Source organism: Muscardinus avellanarius (assembly GCF_963383645.1).
Source record: "Muscardinus avellanarius genome assembly, chromosome: 6".
Classification (NCBI taxonomy): domain Eukaryota; kingdom Metazoa; phylum Chordata; class Mammalia; order Rodentia; family Gliridae; genus Muscardinus; species Muscardinus avellanarius.
The window spans coordinates 40251851-40279761 of NC_137791.1; the positions used below are offsets into that span (position 1 = coordinate 40251851).

A 27911-nucleotide genomic window follows, 5' to 3' on the forward strand; every position below is an offset into this window, starting at 1 on the left:
ACAACATGGCTGTCAAATGTCCAATAACAATTAAATTGTCCTGTTTTATTGTTGCACATAAATAATGACAATGCAAAGAACAGCAACAAGTCCAAGGGCTTGCAGGCCAAGAAACCACAGCATAAGCCAAAAGAAAATGACTATTACTGGTTCCACAATTCGTTCTCCAAAATACATCCTCGTGAAGCCCATGTTGAGGAGGGTTTTGTTCAGTTCACCAAAAAGTGTTCCCATCTTTTTGTAGTCATCTCTACTAGACTCGCCATTGTCGTTTTGTGATTCCTCAATATCCTTAAAAAAACACAATAAAACATGAACATATAATGAGAACTATGTAAATGCCATTTAGAATAACACTATCTTATAGTTCTTTACTTCCCAAAATACTTAGCTTACTTCTGATAACCACTCAATAGATACATGTTAATTTAACAGTGGAAATGTTCCTTTGAATGACGTATAGAACACTGTCTGTACCTACCTTTCAAGAATATAGAAGGCACTAATTTGTTGATTCTTATAGAATACACACTGACTGATATTCAACTACAACATTGATTTATAAAACAAACAGCTGATTCATTTCTAGTTTCCTGGAATTGCACAGAGATGTCTGCTTAAATGAAAAATCAGGTTTATATTTCTTGTCAGTGACCACACTTTCAGAACAACCTTTTCTGTTATGCTCTTGTGACATTAAGATTTTAAAATTGAGCCCTCAGTCGACTGAAGCATGTCTTACTTAACTATTGAGCAATCCTTAGCTATTACTGCTGTGATTTTTTCAGTTTTAGCCTCAGCTAAGTAGACTTCAGTGTAGGCCCTTGCATAATTTCCTGTCAATACTATAAAGGTCCTAAATACTTTTTATTAATCACATCAAGAGAAACAACTAGTTTTTAAATAGAATTAATTTGTACAATATGGCTAGAAGTGCAGCTAGATGGTTAGGTCTCTACTACCATCTCTTGCTTCAGCTATTCAGTTTCCTGACACTGCTCTAGCACACATCCATTGTAGTAACATAATATGTACACCACACTGTGGCCACAGTGATCCTTTCAAACTGAAAATCCAATCATGCCACCTCCACATACTTTTTTTTAAATTTAATTTTTATTTTTTTATAAGTGGAACATATTGAGAGTGGTGTACATTTACATCCACCTAATTTTAAGGTCTAAAGTCTTTAACACGATCTGAGGCACTGCTTAGCCTGGCTTTTGCCTGGACCACTGGCTTTATTCTGCTGCCAATCTCCCTGTCTTTCTCTTTCAGCATGTGGCTCCTCCTTTCTTGACTCTTGGCTGCCATGGGAATTTGCAGGGACTGTTTTCTCTGCCTAGAATACTCCTTCTCCCCTTTGCTTAATGAGGGATGTCTTTCTTTTAGTCTTAACTTAGGCCCTATCTCCTTCTCATGGCATCACATAATGCTCTTTTAGTACACTCAATGCAAATGTGTAGGTGATTATTTGATTAATGTCTTTCTAATTGTACTATAAGCTCCTATTTTGCTGACCACTAATTTCCTCTAATATCAACTCAGTATTACAAATTAAGTGTCTTTAAACAACACAAATGTATTTTTATAGTTCTGTACTTGAGAAGTCATGTCAGCAGGAAAGAACCTATTTTTCTATCTTTTCTAGTTGTTAAAGGCTTTCTACATTCCACAGCTCCTAGATCCCTCAGATTCTTCTCAATATTTAAAGCCAGCAATGTTGCACCTCTCAGACTCTTCTTTTGCAGTGGACATTTCCCTGTTACCATAGGGTAGGTGGGTGGGTGGGGTGTATGTGTGTGTGTGCTCATACATGCGCTTAAGGACCAGTGTGATTAGGTTTGGCTCACTTGGATAATCCAAGATACTCTCCCTATCTCAAGGTCCTTAAATTTAATCCCACCAGCAAAATTCCTTTTGCCATGTAAGGTACCCATATTCATGGGTTCTGATGATTGGGATTCAGATGTCTTTGGGGAGACTACTATTGTGCCTACTATAATATTATAAAATCATATACATATATATTTCCTATCATTAGCTTCAAAACCATTAAAGTCATTAAAGCTTTGAACACATTAAAGGCACTAAAGACATTAAAGGCAAGAGCTATTCATTTTAACTTTAGTATTTAGTTATTGCACTGTGCCTGGTCCAATGTAGGCTTATAATAAATATTTGTTGAATGCATAATAGAATTATTCTACAATAATAACATATTAGGCAAAAGTAAAAAAGTAATATCAATATTAATTTTGTTTTCCCATGAGCCAATTGTGATTTAAAGAATCTTTATAAATTCTAGATAAATTATAAGATATGATAGCTGCTACCTAAAATGTACATATTTAGCTATATTCTTATACCATTATATCTTAAGAGCAGAGAAATAGTAGTAATAATCTTATTAATGGTATAGCAGAAATGCTAATGCTGAGTGCCAAATGTATAATGAGTATAGCATATGCATCATCTTGTTTGATCTTGCCAACAACCTGTGAGGGAAGCATTATTATTTCTCTTAACTTAGAGATTAAAGAATTGTAAAAATTTTTAAGATAAAAAATTCTAAAGAAGTTAAATATGTGGACATGAACTTATATTAACTAAATGGACAATCTGTATTATGATCCCAGATGTTATTACTCAATGGCCTATATACCATGATCAAAATACCATACTCCTTCAACAGATTTGTACATTGTCATAGATTTTTATAGTTACTAGAATTTAGATTCAAATATCCAAAAAAAAGAAAGACTCAAAGCAAGAATGAAGAGATATGCTTGGCACAACTGCAATAAGGAAATACAAAAAAAAAAAAATAGCACTTCATGTATGAAACAGTTCTCTAGAGCATAAATGCAGATGGATCTTTTTTTCTGTTCTAACATTAATTACTTTGTTTCTCTGTCAAATTTTATGTTTTATTGTGAGACCCCAATGGAAAAACCATTGGATAGTTTCCTTTACGGTTATACAGAGTACTAACTATGACATGCACAATGAAAAGTGTTTCCATCAAAATAGTAATTATTCTTTTTTCTCCATGATTAAAGATATATATACACACACACACATACATACACACACACACACACACACACACACACACATACATACATATATAAAGGGATGTTCTAACTAATTCAAAATCCTTCTTGGTGGGTGTGGTGGTGCACGCTTGTAATCCCCGTGCTGGGGAGGCGGAGACAGGAGGCTTCTGCAGGTTCAAAGCCAGCTTTGCTGGCTTAAGAGACCCTGTTTCCAAATAAAAAATATAAAGATAGGTCTGGGAGTGTAGCCTGGAGGTAGAAGGGTTACATCCCCAGTACTACCAAAAAAAAAAAAAAATCCTTCTTAAAAGATACTCAAAATCAATGATGACAAATTAAAGGTGAACCATTAAATAATCATGAGATTTTTTAGAAGAAACCTTCAAGATAATTAAATCAAACTCTCCTAATTTACAAACAAGGAATAAAGTGGTTAAGTTACACAGCCTATTAACAATACACACAAAAAACCCTTACAGGCTTTAGAAACAAATAAGACAGAATCAGATTCCTGCCGTCATGTATCAGCTGTGTTACAGAGGGCAAATTATTTAACCACTGACCCTTGGCTTCACTATCTATAAAAGAAGCATAATAATTCTATATCATTGAGTTATTTTGATAATAAAATGAAAAAACATAAAAAACTTCTTGAATATATACAATAATCTTGTATAGTATCTACTATTACTATTATATTTTGGTAGAATTAATAGCTTGTGATTTTTGCTTCTATTCTTTTTATTGCATTATGCAGCCTGGGATAATTAATACTTTAGTCACTCTTTTTCTCATGATAATTAAATCCAGTTGTATTTTTTAAGCGTTATGAAAATTTAATTATATATTGAGGTGAGGTACATAAAATAATACTGGGGAGTAAGTAAGCCTGGGGTATTGACCACTGAGCAACATTTCCAGCGTTTTAAAATTTGAAATAGGGCTTTGCTAAGCTTCTGTGTGCTGGCATCTAACCTATGATCCTTCTGTCTCTGCCTCCCAAGTACTGGGATTACAGGTGTGCACAACCCTGACCAGCTAAGGTGGTATTATACATCCTTACCCATGGAACAATCTGTACAGCAAGTATGGCAGAGCCTCTGTTTATTCAGCTGTACAAGAACACAAGTTACTTCTGTAAACAGGCTTTCCATGAATGAGTAACAATTTAAGATTCACTACAACATTTTATTACTGAATGTTATTACATATACAGTTTTGGGAATCTACTGCTTTAGCCTAATATTATTATCATTATTACTTTTTGTGGTATTGGGGATTGAATCAAGGGGTGTTCTACTTCATGCTACGCCCCGACCCTATTTTATTTTTCATGTTTAAACAAAGTCTCACTAAGTTGCTGAGAGCCTTGATAAATTGCTGAGGCTGGTCTTGTACCCGCCATCCTCCTGTCTCAGCCTCCCAAGTACTGGGATTACAGGTGTGCACCACTGTGCCAAGTTTAGCTTGCTATTATTTATTCCACCTTACTCTACTAGTAACACCTTGATTTTCTTTTGGCAAAACTATTCTGTACTTACTCTTAGTCTATATGTTGAAGATGTTCTGATTCCCCAGCTCCAGGTCTGCCCAATCAGAACATGTTATTTTCCTGGACATATGGTTAGTTAAGGAGTGAGCACATCTTAAGAGAGACCAATAAAAGCTCTACCTAAGATTTTGCTGCAATTATTGAAAAAGACACACTTAAAAATGGATTAGTTAGCTGGTTAAGATATAGGACATTTTATTACCATTAGGGGAAAGCATCCTAAGAATGAAGCAGATATAAAGTAGAGCCAAGAAACGGAGTGCCATTGATATGGTTTCATATACTTAAGATTTGGCTAGCACATCTTTTTCTGGCATCTTCAATAACATAAGCCCAAAACTTCTTGTTTACTAGTTCCAAAGCTTCTCTTCTTAATTACAGTACTCACTGTTTCCTCCTAAATTTGGTTTTATTGTTACTAGCAATAATGAATGCGAATAATGTATTAATATTAAACAATAGGAGTTAGGTGGAAATTTTTAGATATAATGTTATAAATGTTTTAAGAACTAAAAGTAAAGTACCTGGATAACTGGGTATTGCAAATATTCAGACAACACAAGAATACAGAGTAAAAACAGTTTGCTTTCTCCTTGTAACTTTTGGTTAGCATTTCAAACGTATCAAGCAATGCTAGTCCATGGAAATCATAGTAAGAAAGTAAATTTATTATAGTAAGTATGACAGGATGCACACCAAGTAAACAGAAAAGAAGTTTTGCATAACATAGTAGTTTGTGAATTGAGATTTACTGAATAAATTAAACTAAGTCTTCTTGTTGCAACATCTTTCAAAGTATTTATTCAACTACTCCTGTTGACTGTTTTCCCACCTTACTAGGATTATAGTCTATTGATATCTGTTTTTCTTAATATCTAATTTTTTCACTTTCTTCATTCATCATTTCTGATAGAAAGTCAGCTATTGATCTTATTAAGGTTCTTTTTTATATGTTGTTTTCCCCTTGCTGCTTTTAAGATTTTCTTTCAACATTTTATTTATTTAATTTTGTTGTGCTGGGGATGGAACCCAGAGGCTTTCTACCTTCTGGCTATACTCCCAGACCTATTTTTTATTTTATTTGGAAACAGGGTGCCACTAAGTTGCAGAGAGCCTCACTAAGTAGCCAAGGCTGGCTGTGAACCTGTGTGATCCTCCTGTCTCAGCCTCCCAAGTACTGGGATTACAAGCGTGCGTCACTATGCCCAGCTTCTTTCAACATTTTAACTAGAACATGTCTGGGTATGGATCTCCTATTTATCCTATTCAGATGTTGTTGAATTTCTTGGATTAAAAGTTTAATAATCATCAAATTTGAAAAGTTTTCAGTTATTGTGTATTAATTTCAGTTATTGTGTATTAATTTCTTTGTCTCTTTCTCTCTTTTTAACAGTCCTGTTATTTGTATGCTGATGTTGATACCCAAGTTTCATATTTCTCTTAGGCTCTTTTTTTCCCCCACTCTTTTTCCTTTGCCATTTTGTTTTGTTTTGTTTTGAGATGGGTTAAACTATGTTGTCCAGATTTGTCTTGAACTCACAATCCTCCTACCTCAGTTTCCTGAGTTGCTGGTATTAGAGGCATGTACTACTGTGCCCAGCTCTTTTTCTCTGTTCTAAGATTGTGTGTCTCTATTGACCTATTTTCAAGTTCCCTGTTTATTTTCTTCTGCCAGTTGAAATCATTGTAAATAATAATTATATTATTATGATAACAATAATTATTTAAATAAATATCTGAGTTATTTTATTTAAATTAAGAATTTACATTTGATTAAAAAACTACTATGTTCTCTAATTGATGAGTTACTGTCATCATACTCCCCTTTCATTCCTTAAGCATGGTTTCCTTCAATTCATTAACAAACATACACATAAGAGCTGGTTTGAAGTCTATCTGCAAAATATATAATCTGGGTTTTGTCAAAGGCAGTTTCTACTGCTTGCTTATACACCTAACCCCATTATTGGTTACACTTTACTGTTTCTTTTCATATATCATAATTTTTTGTTGATAACTAGTTACTTCAAATTATATATTTCAGGCCGGGTGTGGTGGCGCATGCTTGTAATCCCAGCACTGAGAGGCTGAGACAGGAGGATTGCACAGGTTTAAAGCCAGCCTCAGCTACTTAGTAAGGCTCTCAGCAACTTAGTGAGAAACTGTTTCCAAAAAGTATAAAAAATAAAATAGGTCTTGGAGTATAGCCAGGAGGTAAAAAAAAAAAAAAAAAAAAAAAGCCCCAGGTTCCCCAGTACCACCAAATTATATATTTCAGCAACACAAAATACTGATCCCCCCAGCTTCCACTGCCATCAAGAATGGTGCTTTATCTGTTTAGTGTTTGGCTGCACTAATTCTGTAATGTCTATCTCCCCCACATATGCAGCCTCTGGATTTCTTTCTCTCATTTCCCTCTTTATTTTCATCTTTTAGCCTCATTTACCTAGTAATTGTCTCAGGGTTAGCAGAAGCCGTTTGTTGGTTAGAAGGTATGTGTAAGCCCCTTTAGCCAGTTAGAATTTGACTATTACTGTGTGTATAGGTGGCTTGAAAACTGCTATCATAGTTCAACAATTTTACTTGTTTGCCCCATGTTCATCCAGGTTACTGGTAACTTGAGGGTTCCCATTCTGACTGCTCTTGAGAGGGTACTGCCTTGAGCATGCACACTTTACCAGACTGCCAGAGATTATTGTGATATTACTTTTAATCCTGGTTTCCTAGGAGTTGCCCCTGGAACAGAGTAGCTTACTGTTCAATTTGTGGTCGGAGGTTGTATTTAAGCCCTGTACTGCTGCAGCTTTTGTTTTGTGTTGAGGCGTCTACAAGCGGCATTTAGAAGACTTTGAGTTTACCCCACATCCTGCTGTGATTACTCCTGAGCGGGTGCAGCTTATCACAAGAACATTGCTTTTTTCATCCTCCCAGTCGACTCTGACCCAAGAAGGTTCTTCTTGGCTGAGTCTTTACCAGGTTCTCTCTTTAAAGCTTCTGGCTGCTGTTTGTTTTGATTTATTGTAGAGTTACTAGCCTCCTCTTAGTTGTTCACAAAGATCTATACTGAGTTCAACAAGGTGAGGCATGCCATTCTCCACACCCTTTGCTAAAGGAAGTCAGTCCTCTCAGGCAGATCTATGCGGTTCCTCACCTCTACCACCTATCCTTCCTCCTGGTAGAGCTCCAGTGCCATTCGCACAGGTTGATGACATTAATGCACTTGTCTGATGGTGACATCACTGCTCTAATATTAGGCACTGGGGTTGGGGGCCAGCCTGTTGTTCTTGGCTTGTCTCTCCTGGTGTGGGAACTCTGCAGTGGGTTGTGGCAGGGCAGACTGGAACTCAGCGTTCCCAGCTATCTGTACCTGGAATGGAGGTGAATGAGGAAATGGAGACTTGGCCAAGCCTACCTGAAATGCAGCTGATACAGATGGAGCTGGAAGGGAAGGGAGGAAGAGACGAGAAACACCAATGATTCACCTCTCTGGGGTGACACTGTGGCCCTACACTGGGGTTAGGGGAGAATAAACCCCATCTTCTTGGAGTGGCACTTCTGTAACACTGTACTGTGAGGGGAACACAATGGAGTGAGTTGTAGCTCAGTTGCCACAAACACTGTCCTTACTGAGATTTAGTAGGGTTTCTTGAATGAATGTTTCTCCACTTGTTGTATGTCTGTAGGATCACTCTACAGACTTTAAAGCATATCTTATTTTTGTTGTTGTTTTGGTGGTACTGGGGGTGGAACCCAGGGGCTTTTCTTACCTCCAGGCTATACTCCCAGACCTATTTTATATTTCTATTTGGAAACAGGGTCTCACTAAGTTGCTGAAAGCCTCACTAAGTAGCTGAGGCTCGCTTAGAACCTGTGTGGTCCTCCTGTCTCAGCCTCCTAAGCACTGGGATTATAAGCGTGCACCACCATGCCAGCTTATTTTGGTTTTAATAGTTTTTGCTAGTTGATCATTTCTTTGCTGGGAAAAGAGCCTGCCAAATTCTTACTTCGTTGTTCTGGAAGTCCTACCTTGGTTGTTTCTGTTTATTGTTACTTTGATGGTGAATTGAAGGATAATTTTTCTAAGGTTAAATCAACGGATGCTAGATGGTTGACTGCTAGGTTTTTGGAATCAGTTCTGGAAATTTAACCACTTCAAAGAGTATTTACTATTCTTTATATGTCCTGTGATGGTCAAACTCTGGGTACAAAATTTGACTTCTGAAGATCCATTTAATCAGATGGTTCTTCTACTAATACCTCTTAAAGAAGCTTTAAAATATTTAATTATTCTTAAAGTTTAAATGAATAAACACTAATGGCTTTCTTTTTCTCCTCCATTATTTCTCACACATATTATTATGTAGGCAATTTTCCTTTGCTCAGCAGAGTCTACCAAGTACTTTAGCTAGTAATTAACAAATTTTTTTCATTAAGCTGAGGAAAATAAGTCTCAGAGCGTCCTATTTTTTCCTTTAGTTGTGTTTAATACATTAAATGTCACACCTAAATCTGTCTTTTAAAACAATTTTTAGGGTGTATTCATTCGAGTCACCCCTCCATGCCATTCTGGTATGGAGCTGTACCTATCTTCTGTATTTCTATCTTTTAATAAACTTCTTTAAATCTTCAAAAAAACACAATTTTTATCATAATTAAAATATTTCCTACCAGTGTTTATAACCCTCTAGAAAAGTTCTTAAAAGATGCAGAGATGTTAGTAGTAAATCAAGAATGCTCTCTGAATATTTAAATGACCTCTTTTCTACTCTCCACATTAAATCTTTGGCAATCCAGAGGGTAAAAATAAAGAAATAAACATATTAACATATTTAAGAATAAGTAAAATACCTTAAGCTATCATTTGTATTCAGCACAATATTTGTAATTTTTTTGCTTTAAAAGCTTGCATTTGAAGGGCATGGCAGTGCAACCCATAATCCCAGTGCTTAGGAGGCTGATTACAGGAGGATCACAGGCTCTAGGACAGCCTCAGCAAATAGTAAGACTTATCAACCTAGTGAGACCATGTTTCAAAATAAAAATAAAATAGGTCTGGGGTATAGCTCAGAGGTAGAATATTCCTGGGTTCAATCGCCAGTGCCATCCCCCAAAAAACAGAAAGCTCCCAAAACTTTCATTTTATAGAATCAATTCAATTCCACAATCATTTTCCTGGTACCAATAATATGTTAGATACATACAATCAACTTCAAGAAGCTAATAATCTAGCATAAAGTTTAGCATTTATACAAAATATGAGGATTTTTACTTATATAAGTATATTTTAAGTAACAGTGTGGTAAGTTTTTAAGAGTTATGAAATTCTTTGGAATTTTGGTTGCATTTGGACAAAATTTAGGAGAGCAGGCAATATACATTAATGCAATGCTTTCAAATATTTGGTTTGATGATATTTTGAAAAACTGTTATACAGTGTGATAGTTGTTTATGGTATTGATATGTTATAAACCAAACGTGTGGTTGTCAAAACCATCTTGAAGCCGGGCGTGGTGGTGCACACTTGTAATCCCCGCACCTGGGAGGCTGAGAAAGGAAGATCACACAGGTTCAAAGCCAGCCTCAGCTACTTAGTGAGGCTCTCAGCAACTTAGTGAAACCCTGTTTCCAAATAAAACAGAAAATAGGTCTGGGAGTATAGCCCAGAGGTAGAAAAGCCCCTGGGTTCCACCTCCAGTACCACAAAAAAACAAAACAAAACAAAACAAAACAAAAAACACCATCTTGACTTCAGAATATAGTCACTTGCAAAGACTCATTTCTTGCTCTTTACTCCTCTTTTCAAAAGTTGACCCTTTTTTAGATGTGCTATGAAATACTTAACTCTCAAAAACAAATAGGTAATATTCAAATAAGCAACCAACATTTATTAGATATCTAGTATGTGCTGGGAAATGCCTTAAGTATATTGATCTTCAAAACAAAGAAAATTGAGGAGGAGAGATTCATCATTTAGTCAAGATCATCTCGTCATCTGTGGAGGGAAGAGACACATTTGGGCAATCTGGCTCTAAAGCCCATTTTAAAAAGTCCTATGTGATGTGCTTTCTTATAAATATAAAATCTATTTGTGATTATTTACATTTTATTTGTTTTAACATATCACCTTTTGACAGCAGTTCAGTTATATTTGTCTTGATTCATTTTACTCAGCCAAAATAATACATAATTTAAAAATGGTTTTGTGGTTTGCACTTGGCTTGTTATAATGGTACAGTGCTTACTCTCAATTGTGACAGTTACAGTTTGACCAGGAGTAAAATTTTTCTTCCTAAAAATAAAAGCAAAAGCTAGCCTCTTTAACCCCATCCCTGCCCCTTAGAAGAAAAGCAAGCAACATAAGTTGGCATATCGACTAAGCATATAGAAAATTTCAGAGGTAGATTTTTAGGTTCTAACTATACCCAGTAAAGAGAGAAATGTATTTTATTTGGCAAGGAAATGCCTTCCCCCAGTTTTCTTGCCATTGTAGTAATTTGCTTAATAATGGTTAAGAATAAAGAAAGTGAACTTCTAACATGAGCAGAATGTGCTCCAATGGTCATAAAAAGGCTGCCTTTATAAGTAACACTTTTAAACTGAATATAGTTATGGAGAAGCCAGTCTCCAAAAACTTTTATACTGGAAGGTCTCCTATCCAAAAATAAATGAAATTTTGTTCCACTTAATCCACTCTATCATCCACTCAACCTCTCAAAAGAAAGGCTTTTTTGAAAAAGGCCTTGTTAGCTTCCTAAAAATGGCATAACTCACTTTGTGAAACACCAATAAGACATAGCATTATACAGAAAGAGAAAATAAATACATGACAGTAAGTAACAAAAGAAGCAGTTATGAATTTTGAAAGCCTCTGTGTCAGTAGTATATTTAGCTCTTCGGCCTTTTATTTTCCCCTGGCAATTCAGAACACATACCTATCATTTCAGCTATGACTTTATAGTTCCATGTTCCCACTCCTCTTGAGTAGCCTCCATTTTCCTGTTTCTAGGCTGCTACGCATCACTGGTAAAAACTGTGCTCAGATGCCTTGTAGTGTTCCTGTTAATCTTTCCATAGTACTAAATATCCTTTCTGTCACCTCTCAATAACTGTCCACCCAATTCCTTAAATGTATTGTTCCAACTATCTTTTCTTTTTATATATTCTCCTTCCTAGAAGTATTGCTGTGTGTGTGTGTTACTGGGTATAGAACCCAGGGACATTCTACCTCCGAGCTACAGCCACAGCCCCCCACCCCCGCGCCCCCTTTTTTAAAAATTCTTTGTTTTGAAACAGGGCCTTGCTGAGTTGCAAAGGGCCTCACTAAGTAGCTGAGACTGGCCACAAACAGCGATCTTCCTGTCTCAGCTTCCCAAATGCTGGGATTATAAGCATGCACAGCCACACCCGGCTTGCTATTTCTTTTTAAGATTAATTTATAATCTAAATCTTCCTATTTATACATTTAAGTACAAGAGTAAATTTTATAGTATAACATATACCTTTTCATTCCTAAAGCAAAAGAAAAAGAAAGAGATCCTGATTGGGACCGGAACACTTGCTTATCAGGCAAGTCACACTTTCTTTTAGGACAAACCAAGAAAAGCAAAGATATCACAAAAAGTATCACTAAAAGTATCACTAAAGCATCACTAAAAGTATCACAAAAAGTATCACAAAAAGATATCACTAAAAGTATTGGGTCTACCACAGCTGCTGCTGTTCTGGTTGCTAAACCATACTCTACTGAAAAAAATTCATCATCATTATTTATATCTTTGTGAATATCTTTCTTTTAAATTAAATTTCAGGGTAGAATTTTTAAGTTTGTACCTGGGACAAATAAGTACATAGCTTTATGAAAGTTTGAATACTCTTTTTGCTTATGTGGTTTGTATCACTCCTATGTTGTAGTTGAAGAATTAAACAGGTTGGTATGTCTAATGGAAACATGTAAAATGATAACAAATATGCTAGTTAGAATTAAGTTTTCTTTAAAATTAATTTCTAATCATTAATCTCTGCTTTCTTTTTTTTATGCGATACTAGGGTGGAACCCAAGGGCTTTTCTACCTCTGGGCTATACTCTCAAACCTATTTTATACTTTATTTGGAAACAGGGTCTCACTAAGTTGCTGAGAGCCTCACTAAGTAGCTGAGGGTGGCTTTGAACCTGTGTGAGCCTCCTGTCTCAGCCTCCCAAGCACTGGGATTACAAGTGTGCACCACCACAGGTGGCTTCTAATCATTAATTTCTTAGTAAGATATATAATGGGATTTTTGTCTCATAACAAAGTTAACATACTTCTAAATCTCACAAATTTTCAAAAAAACTATATAAAATGCCATTCAATAGCAATGTTCGGGAGCTATTTATTGTGTCCTATACAATAAAAATTTCTTGTTTTGTATAATAATCTTATTGTCAAATCTAATGACTTGGCTAATTTATTCTTTATAGTTCTGAAATAACACTGTTGTGTAATTCTAATTAAATAAAATGTCTACTAAGTTATCAATCATTTGGCCTAAGTGGGGAGAAAGGTTTAGTAGCTTTTCATTATTTACAGCACTAAAGAATCTGCAGGAATCTTGTAGATTCAGAAAAATATGTGTGTTTAGCCGGGGGTGGTGGCGCACACTTGTAATCCCAGCATTCGGGAGGCTGAGACCTGGAGGATCGTGGTTCGCGGACAGCCTCAGCTACTTAGTGAGGCCCTCTGCAACTCAGTGAGATCCAGTTTCAAAATAAAGAATAAAAAATAGGGCAGGGGGTGTAGCTTGGAGGTCAAATGCCCCTGGGTTCCATCCCCAGACCTGCAAAAAAAAAAAAAAAAAAAAAAAGTGTGTTTATGACATTTCTTATGGAAGAAGTTATTTGGAAAATATTATGTGTACATAGAGCCATCTGATTTTATAAAGAGCATATTAGTTTTAATTTTAGGTGAATAGTGTGGGCACTGTGAGGTCTGGCCATGAGGTCATGCCAGAGGAGGCCCGAGAACAAAGGAACAAAGAAAGAGAAATGCCCCCGACCATTTCTCTGCCCTGAGATGACCTGGCCACTAGCACACCAACCAGTGACTTACACGACTACTTGTGTACCACCCCTTCTTATCTGACTCTCGTGGGCTTTGCCTCCCACCCCCAGTCAGATGCCTTCTTCCAGGTTTTATTCCCAAATAAAGCCTGTTCCCTGTTGTCAGTCTGTTTTCTTTTGCCCAGAGGGTATATGGGGCCAACAATTAGTGGTAAGTGAAAATTACTAAAAGTGTTCTGCTTCCTATGATGAAATCTATGGTTAAACCCCAAAGTTTGATCCTCTCCTTTCAGCAAGTTTTGTACTTGTATTTTATGCAGGACATGTTGTGTCCTACTTGTGCTGAGTTTCATTTGATTTGTCAGACTGATTGAGGGCTGCTTTCTTTCTTTCAGGAAACCACACTCTGCTTCTTGGTGTATGTCATGTCTTCTTTAAGTAGCTCTTGTCTTTGAACAATAAACTCTAAATCGGATAATTCACAATTGATTCACAGAGTATGTGGGATTGCAAAATAAACCTGTTAGTCAATTTAGTTCAATTCAACACATAATGACTGACTGTTTATCGCAAGCAAGGAAGCGCTCTAGGGTACACATAAAGTGCAATACTCATACTTCTTGCCATTGGCCTGTTTAACATATAAGGAAAAGGTATGTACACAAATCCCCATATTTATCACTGCTACATAATCCATTTCTAATCAAAATGAATGATTTTTTAATAAAAAAATTCATGGTTCTTTTATCTTTCTGAGCTTTATTTCTCAGTTCAGGTAACTTCAGGTTTCTAGACTTGTATGTTTAACTGCGGATTCAGCATTTCCATGAGGATGTCTTACAGAAACTTCAAATTCAACATGCTCAGTACTGAACTCAGTGTCATTTGCCCTCAATTTGCTTTGCTTCCTGGCTCTCCTGCCTCAGTGAAGGGCACTAGCTGAAGTACATTGTGATATCCATTCTAGACAGCTCTACCCTCCTAGCTAGTCATAGCTAGAGGGGCAAGGTGTAGGCCGCGTGTCTCACTTCCTGTAGGTCTCTGCTCAGGCATTACACATCAGTGAACCATTCTATGATCACCTCAGTTAAAGTATCAACCCTACCCATACCTACCCTCCTATCCACCATCTCTGTTATTTTTCCATTGCACTTATAAACTACTGATGTACTTGTTCATTTATTTTCTGCCTCCCTCTCTCCCAACTATGGTACAAGATTAAGGAAGGAATAAAGTTGGGCCTATTTTGATTTTTTTTTTGTATCCTAGTCAGAGCAGGGCCTAAAAAATATTAAGAGTTCAACAACATTATGAATGAATAGATAAAAAGCTATCTAGAAAGAATATGCTGTCCAGAAAAAGAAGAAACAAATAATAAATTTATAATGCAATAAGTATAGTCATTTGTTAAAGTAACTGATGTTCAATGTGATATAAATGAAAAAGAAAAACACTTTCATTATATTGCAAGGTTATTCTTAAAGAAACTGAAATATGTCGGGCATGGTGGCACACGCTTGTAATCCCCACGCTTGGGAGGCGGAGACAGGAGGATCGCGCAGGTTCGAAGCCAGCCGCGCTGGTTTAAGAGACCCTGTCTCAAAAAAAAAAAAAAAAAAAATATATATATATATATATATATATCTCGATCTGGGAGTATAACCCAGAGGTAGAAGAGTTTCCAGGAAACCCAGTACCACCAAAAAAAAAAAAAAAAAAAGAAAGAAAGAAAGAAAGAAGGAAAAAAGTAACTGAAATATTAAAATAGTAGCCAAATATAAAGTGTCCAGACTATCATTCCCAAAAGCTAATCATTTACTAACTCCAGGAGATGGAAGAATTATCCAGAAATGGCAGAAACATTACATCTTTTAAAGTATATTTTTGCTAATAAACTATAATAAAATTATATATAACAAATTCAATAATGAAGGATAGAGTTTGGCATTTAATTTTCTATTCATATAATTCTCAAGTGTTTTTACTGAGTATTTTTATTAATAACAAGAAAGGTCATGTTAATTATTAATTCTCAATAAAAATAGTCATTTTGTTCTTGCTCTTCTATAAATTTAAAAGCTTAAACTAAATGTTCTACACTTTGGTGAAACTCTTAAATAGAAAAAATTATCTCTGAAACTAAACACACTTGGAGAAAAAATACGAGGATGGCAAGAACAAGCAATTGAGATTTTTATTCTAAGTAAAAACTAGAAAAAGACATGAAATCTTATCATATATATGACATATATGTATATTACATTGCATATTATATTGTACATAGAATGTACACACTCAATAGTAAAAAGTCAGAATAGACTATTATATACCATAAAGGGAGACATCAAATATCATGCTATCAACAAATTAATCTACATTGTGAAACAAATTTTAGAAATTATCCTTCCCTACTACTCTATTTAGAATGAGCACAAAAAAATTACTGGGTTTCTCATGTAAACTGCATTACTTAGAACACTGTTTAGTCATCATGGTCTTTGAGCTATTTTATAAGTCTGTAAACCACAGATAATTGATAGCAAAGCAAAATTATTTGTATATAGAGACAAGCAAATCAATTCAGTTACCCCTTGATTTCCTTTTTTGTCTGTTGAAAAATCCATTTTCATATTCAATTGAAAATACATTTCAAGATATATTTTCAGCATAAATATTTTTGGTTCTTTGATTTTTACCTTTGAATCGGCTATATTTTGAGTTCCCTTTATAATGAATGATGAATTACATACAATTTTAATACATGTTTGTTCATTTTATATTTATTGTGAGACATAACTCCATCTCTTTTATAAAATTATGCTTCAACATTGCCACAAATGTAATAGCTGATCTGAATTTTATCTTATGTTATCTCTGGGTTTCATTATCTTTCTACTAACTTCAGGTTTTATTCACTATTTGGGTTTCTTATCATGCTATATTCAAAAAAATAAAACATTTCAAAGTTAGACCAATTGTATACCAGCTAATATTTCCAGTTCTTATATTAGCCTTTCACCTTCTTTATAATGTGTTAGACTACAATCTTTACCTAAAGTTTTGTAAATGTTTAACAAAGAACTTTTCTTTTGGTACAAGGGATTGAACACGGGGTCATTCTACCTTCAAGTTATACCCCAGCCCTTTATATTTTTTATTTCAAAAGTTTATTTCTTATTTTCACTTTGTTGCCAAGGTTGACGTCAAACCTGCAATTCTCTTGTCTCAGTCTCTCAAGTACTAGGATTACAGGTATGTACCACCATCCCAGCCACAGGGAACTTTTAAACTCAATGCACAACTAACACTGCTACTCTCCTTTCTGTTGATTTTGATAAAAGAGTATGTATCTGTTACACACAAAGTTCAAGTTTCTCCTCTTTAAAACTAATTCTGTCATGAAAATTTTGCCTGGGAACACATCCAGCTTAGGTAAAAATATCAATTGACTTTTTTGTTTGTTTGTTTAGCCAGCAGTGTCTCTTTTAAAAGAAGTTTTGATAGACTCTATACTAGCTCAGAGATACCAGAAATAAGTTTCTAAAGAATGTACCAAATAATGTAATCTATGTTCTCATGGAAACAGTCTTAAAGTGTGCCTGCATAGGGGGAAGGGGGGAATAGTAGAGAATAAACATGGTAATCAAACAAAATGATTTCAAATAGTAAGAAGAGCTATGAGGAAAATAAGAAAAGGTAGTATAACAGAGGAATGTGAGGTGGACGGTTCTTTCATATACTAGTCAGATTTGGAATCTTTGAGGAAGTAATACATAAGCTGACGATAAGATCTGCATAGGGAAGATCTGGGGAAGAATTCCTGGCAGAGCCCCTGAAACATAAATTAGCTGGTGGGGCTAGTGCACTGGTTATGGTTGTGATCCACAATAAAAAATAGATTTTATAAGTTGATTTGGAATAATATATACAAACTAAAGTTCCACAAAATTACACTGATGCCATGTGTAGTACAAACTAACAATTTCTGTTCTATCCTATGCTGTTTAAAATCCATTACATTTGATTTCATGGCCAAACATTAGCCTCGTGGTTAAGAGCTTTTAAGAAAGGGTTTGAATCTCAATATCGCAACTAGCTAGCTAGGATACAAGTTGAGTATCTTTTATCTAAGATGCTTGAGAGCAGATTTCCAGATTTCAGAATATTTGAACATAACAATAATACATCATGGGGTAAGGACTCAACTGTAAATACAAACTTTACCTATATTTAATATAAGCCTTGTAAACATTGTCTGGAAGTTAAGTTTATACAGTTTTTTAATGCACTTGTGTTTCACATCAGGTCAGGCATGGAATTTTCCACCTGTGGCATCAATTGGAGCTCAAGAGGTCTTGCCTTTTGGGAGATTTCAGATTCCCAGATTAGGGACACTCACCCTGTGCTTTTACTATGTTACTTAAACTCCTTATGCTGCAGTTTGTACATTTTAAAGTCTGGACAAGAATGGTATCTATTCACAAAGTCTGAAACCAGATTTTCATCCAGAAAGACTGAAATCATTTATTTCTCTAACTTTCGCATATTCTTATTTTATACCCATTTGTGTAAAACTACACCAATCATCTTTTTAATCTTTGACAACTTTAGAGGTGAAAAATTATTCCTAGTAGTTTTACTATGTGTTTCTTTTATTTCCAGGAAAGCTAGACATGTTTTCTAGCTTACTGAACATTTTAACATTTTGTTAAAATTTTCATTTTCATTTTCTTTCTTTCTTTTTTTTTTTTTTTTTTTTTGGTGGGTCTGGGGATGGAACCCAGGGGCATTCTACCTCTGAGCTACACCCCCAGCCCTATTTTTTATTATTTATTTTGAAACAGGGTCTCATTGAATTCTAAAGGGCTGGCTTCACTAAATAGTAGCTGAGGCTGTTCTTGAACCACAATTCCTCTGTCTCAGCCTCCCAAATGCTAGGATTACAAGCATGTGCCACCATGCCTGGCAAAATTTTCATTTTCTAAAATATGTACAATATTAAGCCAGGCGTGGTGGTGCACACTTGTAATCCCCGTGCTTGGGAGGCTGAGACAGGAGGATTGCGCAGGTTCGAAGCCAGCTTCAGCTGGCTTAAGAGACCCTGTTTCCAAATAAAATATAAAATAGGTCTGGGAGTGTAGCCCGGAGGTAGAAGGCCCCTGTGTTCCATCCCCAGTACCACACACACAAAAATAGTAAAATATTATATAACTATATTTAAAATTACTAACTACATAAAGCTTTATATAATCATACCACTCTACATGTTTTATAAATTATAACTTGCTTATAATATTTACAACTTGTCATTTGTCATGAAATAAATTTTTTACATTAAATAAGTTTTCTACTTGTTTCCTATTAAACTATATAGACCAATAAAGGAAAAAAAGACTCTTTGAGGAGATAAATTAAAAATAATAAGATTACTCAGGTATTAAAATTATTTTAAACTGAAAATACTAAAATTTGTATTATTATTTATTTTAACTAATAGTATTCAATATTTAAAAAATCCTAAATCATAATTGCAAACATAAAGAAACAAAACAAGGTATTCAAAAAGGTACATTCAATTTCAATGATAGCTATCAAAAGAATTAACACAGTTGCCTATTATCATGTAAGGGTAGTTATATAATGAATGAATAAATAAGAGATGCTATGCATTAATTAATGATTATAATAGTGGGACATGGAGTGAAGAATATGACAAAGTTAGCCTCCTTAATTCAAACTGCAAATTAAAAGATTTACACATTTTGTAATTTTCCTAAAACTGACTTTGTTTTATAAAATATCTCTGTTGATATTATTACCTTGTATGTATAGGACAGTATGCTAGAAAAATGAGCCTGTCTATTGAAAGTAGTCAAAATCAAACACTTTTTCTGAAAAATTACTTCCCTTTTTAATTCTCAACTTGTAGGAGTAAAAAATTAGCTCTTCTATATGTATTACCTTTGAATTCATGAAATAGGGGATTTTGAATATAAGTGATGAAATCTGCAATGCACAAGGTATTATATTCCTATCTCTGTAGAAATCTACATATTTCTGATTAAAAATTTGATCAAGCCAGGCATTGTGGCACATGCCTAAAATCCTTGTACTTGGGAGGCTGAGACAGAAGAATTGCAGGTTCAAGGCCAGCCTCAGTAATTTAGTGAGGCCCTCAGAAACTCAGTGAGACCCTGTTTCAAAACAAAATAAATAAAATAGGGCTCCTGGTGTAGCTCAGAGGTAGAATGCCCCTGGGTTCAACTCCAGTAAACCCCCCCCCCACAAAAAAATAATAGGTTTAAACAGTAAATACCTAATATTGCCCCTGGGTTTAACCCCCAGTACCAAAAATTAGTGAATAAATAAATGAAATAATTTTGATCAAAAGGATAAAAAAACAAAAATTATTTTTGATTAATTAGAAGAAATAAAAATTCTCAAACACATATTAGAAAAATTTTATCAAAGGAAAAACTAAAAATGGAAATTAATTTTAATATTATTTAGATATTAATTATTAATAATAGTGTTATCCTCCACTTTTCATGTAGTTCAAATCATCTGCACCAGGCTTTCTTTTTTATCAGAACTCTGATAAGCTGCAGCTGTTGTAATAAGAAAACAGCAACAAGTAAGGGCAATAATTTCCTCTTCCAAGATTAGGTTAAATGGGGGGGGGGGAGCCCACTGGATGAGAAAAAAATAGATCACAGAATAGGAAATATTTTCTGGATCAAGTTAATTGAAAATTCAGTTTCTCTGCTCAAATGGAACTACATTTCAAATGTTTATCATTTTTCTTCAACACACATGAACATACTTAATGAACCAAATGATAACTAATAGCAACTCTTAGTGATTCTGAAGATAGGTGGCCACTAGTGGAAATAAGAATGTCACCCTAAAGAAGACAAAAACTTAAGAAGTTTTGCTAAGGCTTAAAGTAGATACATTATAAAACACAACTTTTCTGGTTTTTTTAGATTAGGAAATCAATACTTTATTCAGTAAATAGTATATTGTGAATCTGAAAGTTCTATTTACATAAACACAGTACTATGATGTGGTTAGTTGAGAGGAATAAGATGATAACTAGAGAAAAAGGTGAAAGAGAAAAAGTAAAGGAGAAAAATAGGGAGATAATATTTCTTGAGGGCCTGCTGTATACTAAGTATATTATATACAAGAATCTCACTAAATCTTCATAAAAACTTTAAGAGATGGGTAGCATTATTCTTATTACAAATGAGGAAATTGAGTCTCTGAAGGATTACATAATCAGGATCAGGTTAATAATGTACTAAAGCCACGATTCAAACTTAAAACTGTCACACTCTAAAAGCCTTAGTATTTCACAATGTTTATCATTCAAGGAATCACAATACTTATCTTTCTTTTTTTTTTTTTTGTGGTACTGGGGTTCCTGGAAGCCCTCCTTCCTCCGGGCTACACTCCCAGACCTATTTTATATTTTTGAAACAGGGTCTCTTACGCCAGCACGGCTGGCTTCGAACCTGCGCGATCCTCCTGTCTCCGCCTCCCAAGCGCGGGGATTACAAGCGTGCGCCACCACGCCCGGCAATACTTATCTTTCAAAGAGAAGAGCATGACATGGAGGAAGAGATGAAAAGATGGAAAAGAGAAAGTGAGTGAGATGTTTGGGAAAGAATAAGGCACTATGGAATATACTACATAGCCTTAGTAACAAAAACAACTTGGCTATGGCATTAAAAAAAGACATGTAGGCTAAAGGAATAGAATAGAAGACACAGACAAATCCACAGATACAACTGTATGGTTGTTGAAAAGGGAGCCAAAAATGTATGTTGGAGATAAAACCGCCTCTTTAACAAATAGTGCTGGGAAAAAATAGATATTCATATAGAAGAATAAAATTAGTTCTCTAACTTTCACCTGTACAAAAGTCAACTTAAAATGGATCAAAGAGCTAGATACAAGAGAAGGAATAAGAGGAAGAAATAAGAGGAGAAAATTTCAACTGTTAGAAGAAAACAATGGAGGAATATCAACATCAAGGCCCAGTCAACAGTGTCCTGAAGAGGACTCCCATAGCTAAGGAAATAATTGTAAGAATCGATAAGTCGGTTGGCTTCAAATAATAATAAAATATAACTTCTGTGTAGGCAAGGAAACAATCAGCAATATGAAATGTCAGCCAACAGATTGGGAGAAAATCTTTGCCAGCTACTCTTCTGACAGAGGATTAATAGCCAGAATATATAAAGAACTCAAAAAAACGTAATTAAAAATTCATTCAATAGACAGATGAGCCTAAAATATTTCTCAAAAGAAAAAGTACAAATGGCCAACAACTGTATAAAAAAAGTGCAACACCTTTAGCTATCAGGGAAATGTCAATCAAAACTACATTGAGTCTCCATCTCACCTCAGTCAGAATGGAAATCTTCAAAGAATACAAACAGCAACAAATGCTGGAGAGCATATAGGGGGAAAAGGAACTCTCATACATTGTTGGTGGGAATGTAAATTGGCACAGGCACTATGCACAGGCACTACAGAAATCAGTATGGAAGTGTCTCAAAAATATAAAACTACCATATGATCCAGCTATATCACTTTTCAACAACAGCACACTTCAGTTACATGCAGACACAATAGCTGTGTTATGGAATCATAGTAGGTAGCTAATAATAGAGGAACAGATAAAGAAAATGTGGTATTTAAATAAGTTAAAGTTAGATATTCTGTATCTGGAATCTGGAATCATGTTATATCTCTAATGAGAGATCCAAAAGGACACATAGCCTGCTACTGCAGCAGCCTCCTCCTCTTTCTCCTCCTCCAGCTCCTCCTTCTTCTCCTAACAGATGATCTCATGGAAAACTTTGGTAAATGCTGTTATAGAAGTTCCCTTATTTATTTACATAAATATACATGAGCCAGCATTGTTCTTTGGAAAATCTGAAGTATAAATCTGAAGTATTGAAAAGGCAAGAAAGATAAATTAGGCATTATCATTTGAAAGGAAGAAAAATCTTTCTTACCTATAAACTGGATGGTTATATACCTAGAGGATGCAAAAGAATAAAGTCTCAGCGATATGAGTACTTATTAGTATTTGAATAGAATTCAGAAAGACAACAAATTAAAAATTACATAAAAGCCAATAGCTAGAAACAAGCAGCAAGAAAACATGATATGGGTAAAAATCCCTTTTATAATACAAGCAAAAATATAAATGCTTCTACAGACTTTAGTGTGTGTCTGTATATACATGTGAAGTGTATATGCACATATATGTGTGTATGATATTACTCTACACTATAGAAGATTGTAAAGTAAGGAAGTGGATTATTCAATGATTACAAAAAATGAGTTTCATATTTCACACAATATATAAAAGCTTTTCAATTAGATTAAATATAGAGAACAAAAAAACATATAGATGAAAGAAAATAGAGATGGTTATTTAATCCATTATAAGATTAGAAAGAATTTCTAAATAAAAATGCATGCAAATAAAGATTTGTGTGTATATGTGTGGTATAAATATCTTTAACTTTTAAAAAATTAAAGTTATTTCTAACTCAAAAAATCATAAATAAAATTATAAAGCAAAAGGTAAATGGAGATGCTTATAATCAATGTGAAAAAGATTAATATTCTTATAATAATGCCAAAAGAAAAAATAGCAAAAGAACATGATTAAAAAGAAATACAGCTGGGTGGGGTGGTGCACACTTGTAATATCAGCATTCAGGAAGCTGAGACAGGAGGATAGAGGTTTGCAGACAGCCTCAGCTACTTAGTGAGGCTCTTTGCAACTCTGTGAGACCCTGTTTTAAAATAAAGAATAAAAAATAGTGCTGGGTGTCACTCGGAGGTAGAATGCCTCTGGGTTCCATTCTCAGTATGGCAAAAAAAAAAAAAAAAAAAAAATATATATATATATATATTTTAAACCTGTCTAGCAATATCTTACAATAATAAGGTAATTTTTGCTTACTAAAATTACATAATATGCATTATATTGTTCATTGCTGGTACAGATGGTTTCCAATCAGTCCTCTTCCACACTAGCACTGGAGATGTACCTTTCTTGAACACATTTTTTTTAGGATGTTTCAAGAGGCTGTAAAGAATTTGACTTACTGACCTAGTTCTACTTTGAAGAATCTGTTTCAAGGTAAAAATGTGAGGGGTTACAAGCAAAGATGTTCATACAGCAGCATTATTTATAAAAGAAAGTTTGAGTAGGGCATGGTGGCCCATGCTTATAATCTCATTACTTGGGAGACTGAGACAGGATGGCAGGTTTGACACCAGCTCAGCTACTTAGTGAGACCTTTTGCAACTTAGTGATACTCTGTTTCAAAATAAAGAATAAAAAATAGGGCTGGGATGTAGCTCAGAGGTAGAATGCCCCTGGGCTCAATCCCCAGTACTGCAAAAAAAAAAAAAAAAAAAAAAAAGTTTGAAATAATATAAGTGGGATAGATATGGGACACACTATTAAGCAGTATTAAAAATAGTTTTTATACAGAACTTTTGTAACATGGGAAATAACACAAACTTCAAAGTAGATATGACATAAAATTCTGTGCTTGGAAGGCGGAGACAGGTGGACCTCAGTTTAAGAGACCCTGTTTCCAAATAAAATATTAAAAAAAAAAAAAAAGGTTTGGGAGTGTAGCCCAGAGGTAGAAGGGCTCAATCTCCAGTACCATAGAAAACAAAACAAAACAAACAAAAAAAGCCCCACACAGAGTCAAGTGTGGTGGTGCACGCTTGTAATTCCAGCATTTGGGAGGCTGAGACAGGAGAATGGTGATTCGAGACCAGCCTCAGCTACTTAGTGAGGCCCTTTGCAACTCAGTGAGACCTTGTTTCAAAATAAAAAATAAAAAATAGGGCTGGGGGTATAGCTTGGAGGTAGAATGCCCCTGGGTTCCATCCCTCGTACTACACAACACACACACACACACACACACACACACACACACACACACACACACACACATATGGCAATATCAAATATTCAATATCAAATATCAGAATGGGATTTCAAATGCTTTTCATTCTTTAGCTATTTCTCTATTTTTAATTTTCCAAAGTACATATTACTTTTATAATCATAAAGAAAGACCCCAAAGCTGGAGTTAATTATTCTGAAGTCAATCTAGGGATAATAGAAGGCAAGCCCCATGCTCTGTGTAAGCAGGGCCATCTTGGGTTATTCAGGTTGTGAACTGTACACTGTGTTATATCTAAGTCGAATCTGTTTACATTGCAGACATAATTAAAAACCTGGAGACTTTTAGCCTTCTAGCTACACACCACAGCACACTCTCTTACATAAAACCACCCTGGAATTCACTGTTAGGAACATACACTTGGATCACCTCTCATGCGCACAATTACCAACACTCATGTGGAACAGCAAATGTCCTGTGCCTTCAGTTCTCTAACATGTCCTGAAATTGCTCCTTTTCCTTGACTATCTCTTAGAAGCCAGACTCCTACTTCAACCAGTCATTATTCTTTCTCTCAAGGCCTTCTTCTTTCTTAGCATACTTGATTTTAACCAAACCTCCTTTGTCAATCATCCTACCTAAAAAGATTCAGGCTTAAGGACAGAGGAAACTTACTTAGCTTTTTCTCAAATGGAATAACAACTAAGGAAAAACTATAAAGAGTGAAGCTGATAATATATTAATTAATAAACTTCCCTTACTTTGAAGGTTGAGACAAGAGGATTGCAGGTTCAAGGCCAGCCTCAGCAACTCAGCAAGACCTTGTTTCAAAATAAAAAGGATTGAAGATGTGGCTCAGAGATAGAATGCCCCTGGCTTCAGTTCCCAGTACTGAGGGAAGGTTTCCTGATTGAGGGAAGAAATTAGCATTTCACATAAGAATGAAAAGAAAAATCAGAAACCAATATATGTGGAGGGCCATTTAGCTCTAAGGAAGAAACTTGCTTCATCGAATTATATGGAAAGGGAACTTGACATAGAAAAAAAAAGAGAAGGAGATTTAATACAGAAAATCAGGAGCTGACAAAGCTGGGGAAGCACATGAGAGATGCCTCTGGAGCTACTGCGTTCAGGAGCAAACCACCATGGCCACATCAAGAGAAGAAAAAGCCTCTGCTGGATGATGTCTTCAATTTCCTCTTAATATCAATGAGGCTAAGACCCTGGAACAACATGTGAGTCTGCAAAGGAGAAAGGACAGCAGGAAGATGACCTCTGCTTCATTTCCAGCTAATTAAGTTTTGGTTCTGTTTCTGTTTATATCATTGATTTAATGGGGAAGTTCAATGTAAATTCTAAATCACTTGCTTAGGAATAAATTTTTCAGAAATAGTACATTTATAATCTAGAGTCCTTGTGTCCTTAAAGCAAGCAACAAAACAAACAAAATGAACAAGAAAATATTGTCTCTCCAAAGAAAAACTAAAATGACTCCCTGGAATATGCTTTATAGTTTTGAACCTCACTTAATTCTCTCAGACATTTTTATAAATAAAATTATCTTCATCATCAGTACATGGCAGTTTAAAATATTTTAAATTTCACTTAGAGGATAAAAAAGCTAAAATATAAGGCCCTATGATAATATTACCAAGAAATGATTTATCACAAACCTGGCTTCTTACACCAATGGGTTGGGTTTTAGCTCCCCCCCACTTATTGATAAAAAAATTATTTGGTACTAGGAAGTACTTCTAATGTACTATGAAATACGTATTTCAGGTATGGCTTTTATTTACTATGTATGTAGGCTTAAAGTACACAAATCATGAGGTAGAAATAAAGACAAAATACCTCCATGAAATTTCAGGTAAATGAAATTTCATGAAATGCAACGAAGGAAGTAGGTATGCAAAGGGTAACCTAATTTCGTTTATTTGTTGTTGTTGTTGTTGTTGTTGTTTCATCCCTTTTATGGGGGTTTATTTTGGTAAGATCAGAATTAGTGATAATGTCCATGTCATCGTATTTATTCAAGTCCATAGAAGTGTAAGTGAAGTATTTTACATACTACCTTACAAACACTTGGAATTTTACTTGGGAAACCTTGATCAAGTGCACCCTTAACCTCAAGGGAGTTCTTGCAAATTATTATTTTCTTTTTTCCAATAGAGTAGCTAAGGTAAAAGGAAACCAAGACTTTTAACTACTGAATCATGCATGGTACCGCTAATGGGGAAGACTACCGGGTAGGACATCATAAAAATCTCCTAGTTACCAATTATTTGCTTCAGTCACCATCTCCTATATTGTCACTGAGATGAACAATTATACTACACATGGTGATCAAGCCTGCTGAGGCATATTTTGTTTCCAAAGTAACATGTTGAAATACAGAAGTTATACGTTATTTATTACTACACTTAGTGAAGATATTGCAGTTTGTGAAATGTGGCAAAAAAAGAACACACTGAAAGGGATGAGAAGCAACAGGTATTGATTGACCGGCTGCGGTAAATGTCAATAATCATCTGAGTCCTAGTCCCTTAATGGGATTACAAACACCGGCTCATCTCAGGCTTTTGTTTTGTCTTGAGGGCCTGGGGATGGAACCCAGGGGCATCCGACCTCCGAGCTACACTCTTTATTTTGAAACAGGGCCTCACTAAGTAGTTGAGGCTGTCCGAGAACCGCGATCCTCCCGTCTCACCCTCCAGAAGGCTGGGATTACAAGCGAGCGCCACCACGCCCGGCTAATCTCAGGCGTTTTTGAAGGTTTAATTACTACATGTGCCAATGAAACTCATCCCACATGTAGTTCAATTTTGAGAATTAGCTTCCTGCCTAATCTTGAAGATAAATGTTATAATATCCATTATAGCAATTAAAACGAGACCCAACTCAAGAGAGCTTTAAACATTACTCAACTTCTTATCGTCCCGTTTCTCAACTCAGCCTGTCTGGCCTCTTACACCTCTTTCCCTTTGGTACCAACTGAAAGCAAATTTCTTGCCGTTCCCGTTTGAACACGAAGTTCGGGTCTCGTCCGCTTCTCGCACCGCCCTCGCCGGGGAGTCTGCGGCCGCCGCGCCCCTGCCTCCCCGCGCCTCGGCCCGCGGAGCCGCCCCGGCGCCGCCGCCAACCGCCGGCCGCCTCACCTGCTCGCCCTCCGCCCGCGGCCGCCGCCCGCCGCGCCGCCGCGCACTCGCCCCGGGCTCCGGCTCCGCGCCCGCCGCCGGCGCGTCCCGGTCCTCGTCGCGCTCCCCGCCGCCGCCGCCCGGCAGCAGCTCCGCGGCCGAGCACAT

At 35.7% G+C, this 27911-nt stretch overlaps 1 protein-coding gene across 1 annotated transcript; it reads right to left on the minus strand.

Moving 5' to 3' along the window:
* Positions 1-45: 45 nt before the first annotated feature.
* Positions 46-27911, minus strand: FAM241A (family with sequence similarity 241 member A; the record flags this gene model as incomplete). Its single annotated transcript, XM_080698004.1, has 2 exons — positions 46-291; positions 27765-27911. The coding sequence occupies 2 exons, from the start codon at positions 27909-27911 to the stop codon at positions 46-48; spliced, it is 393 nt and encodes a 130-aa protein (XP_080554130.1).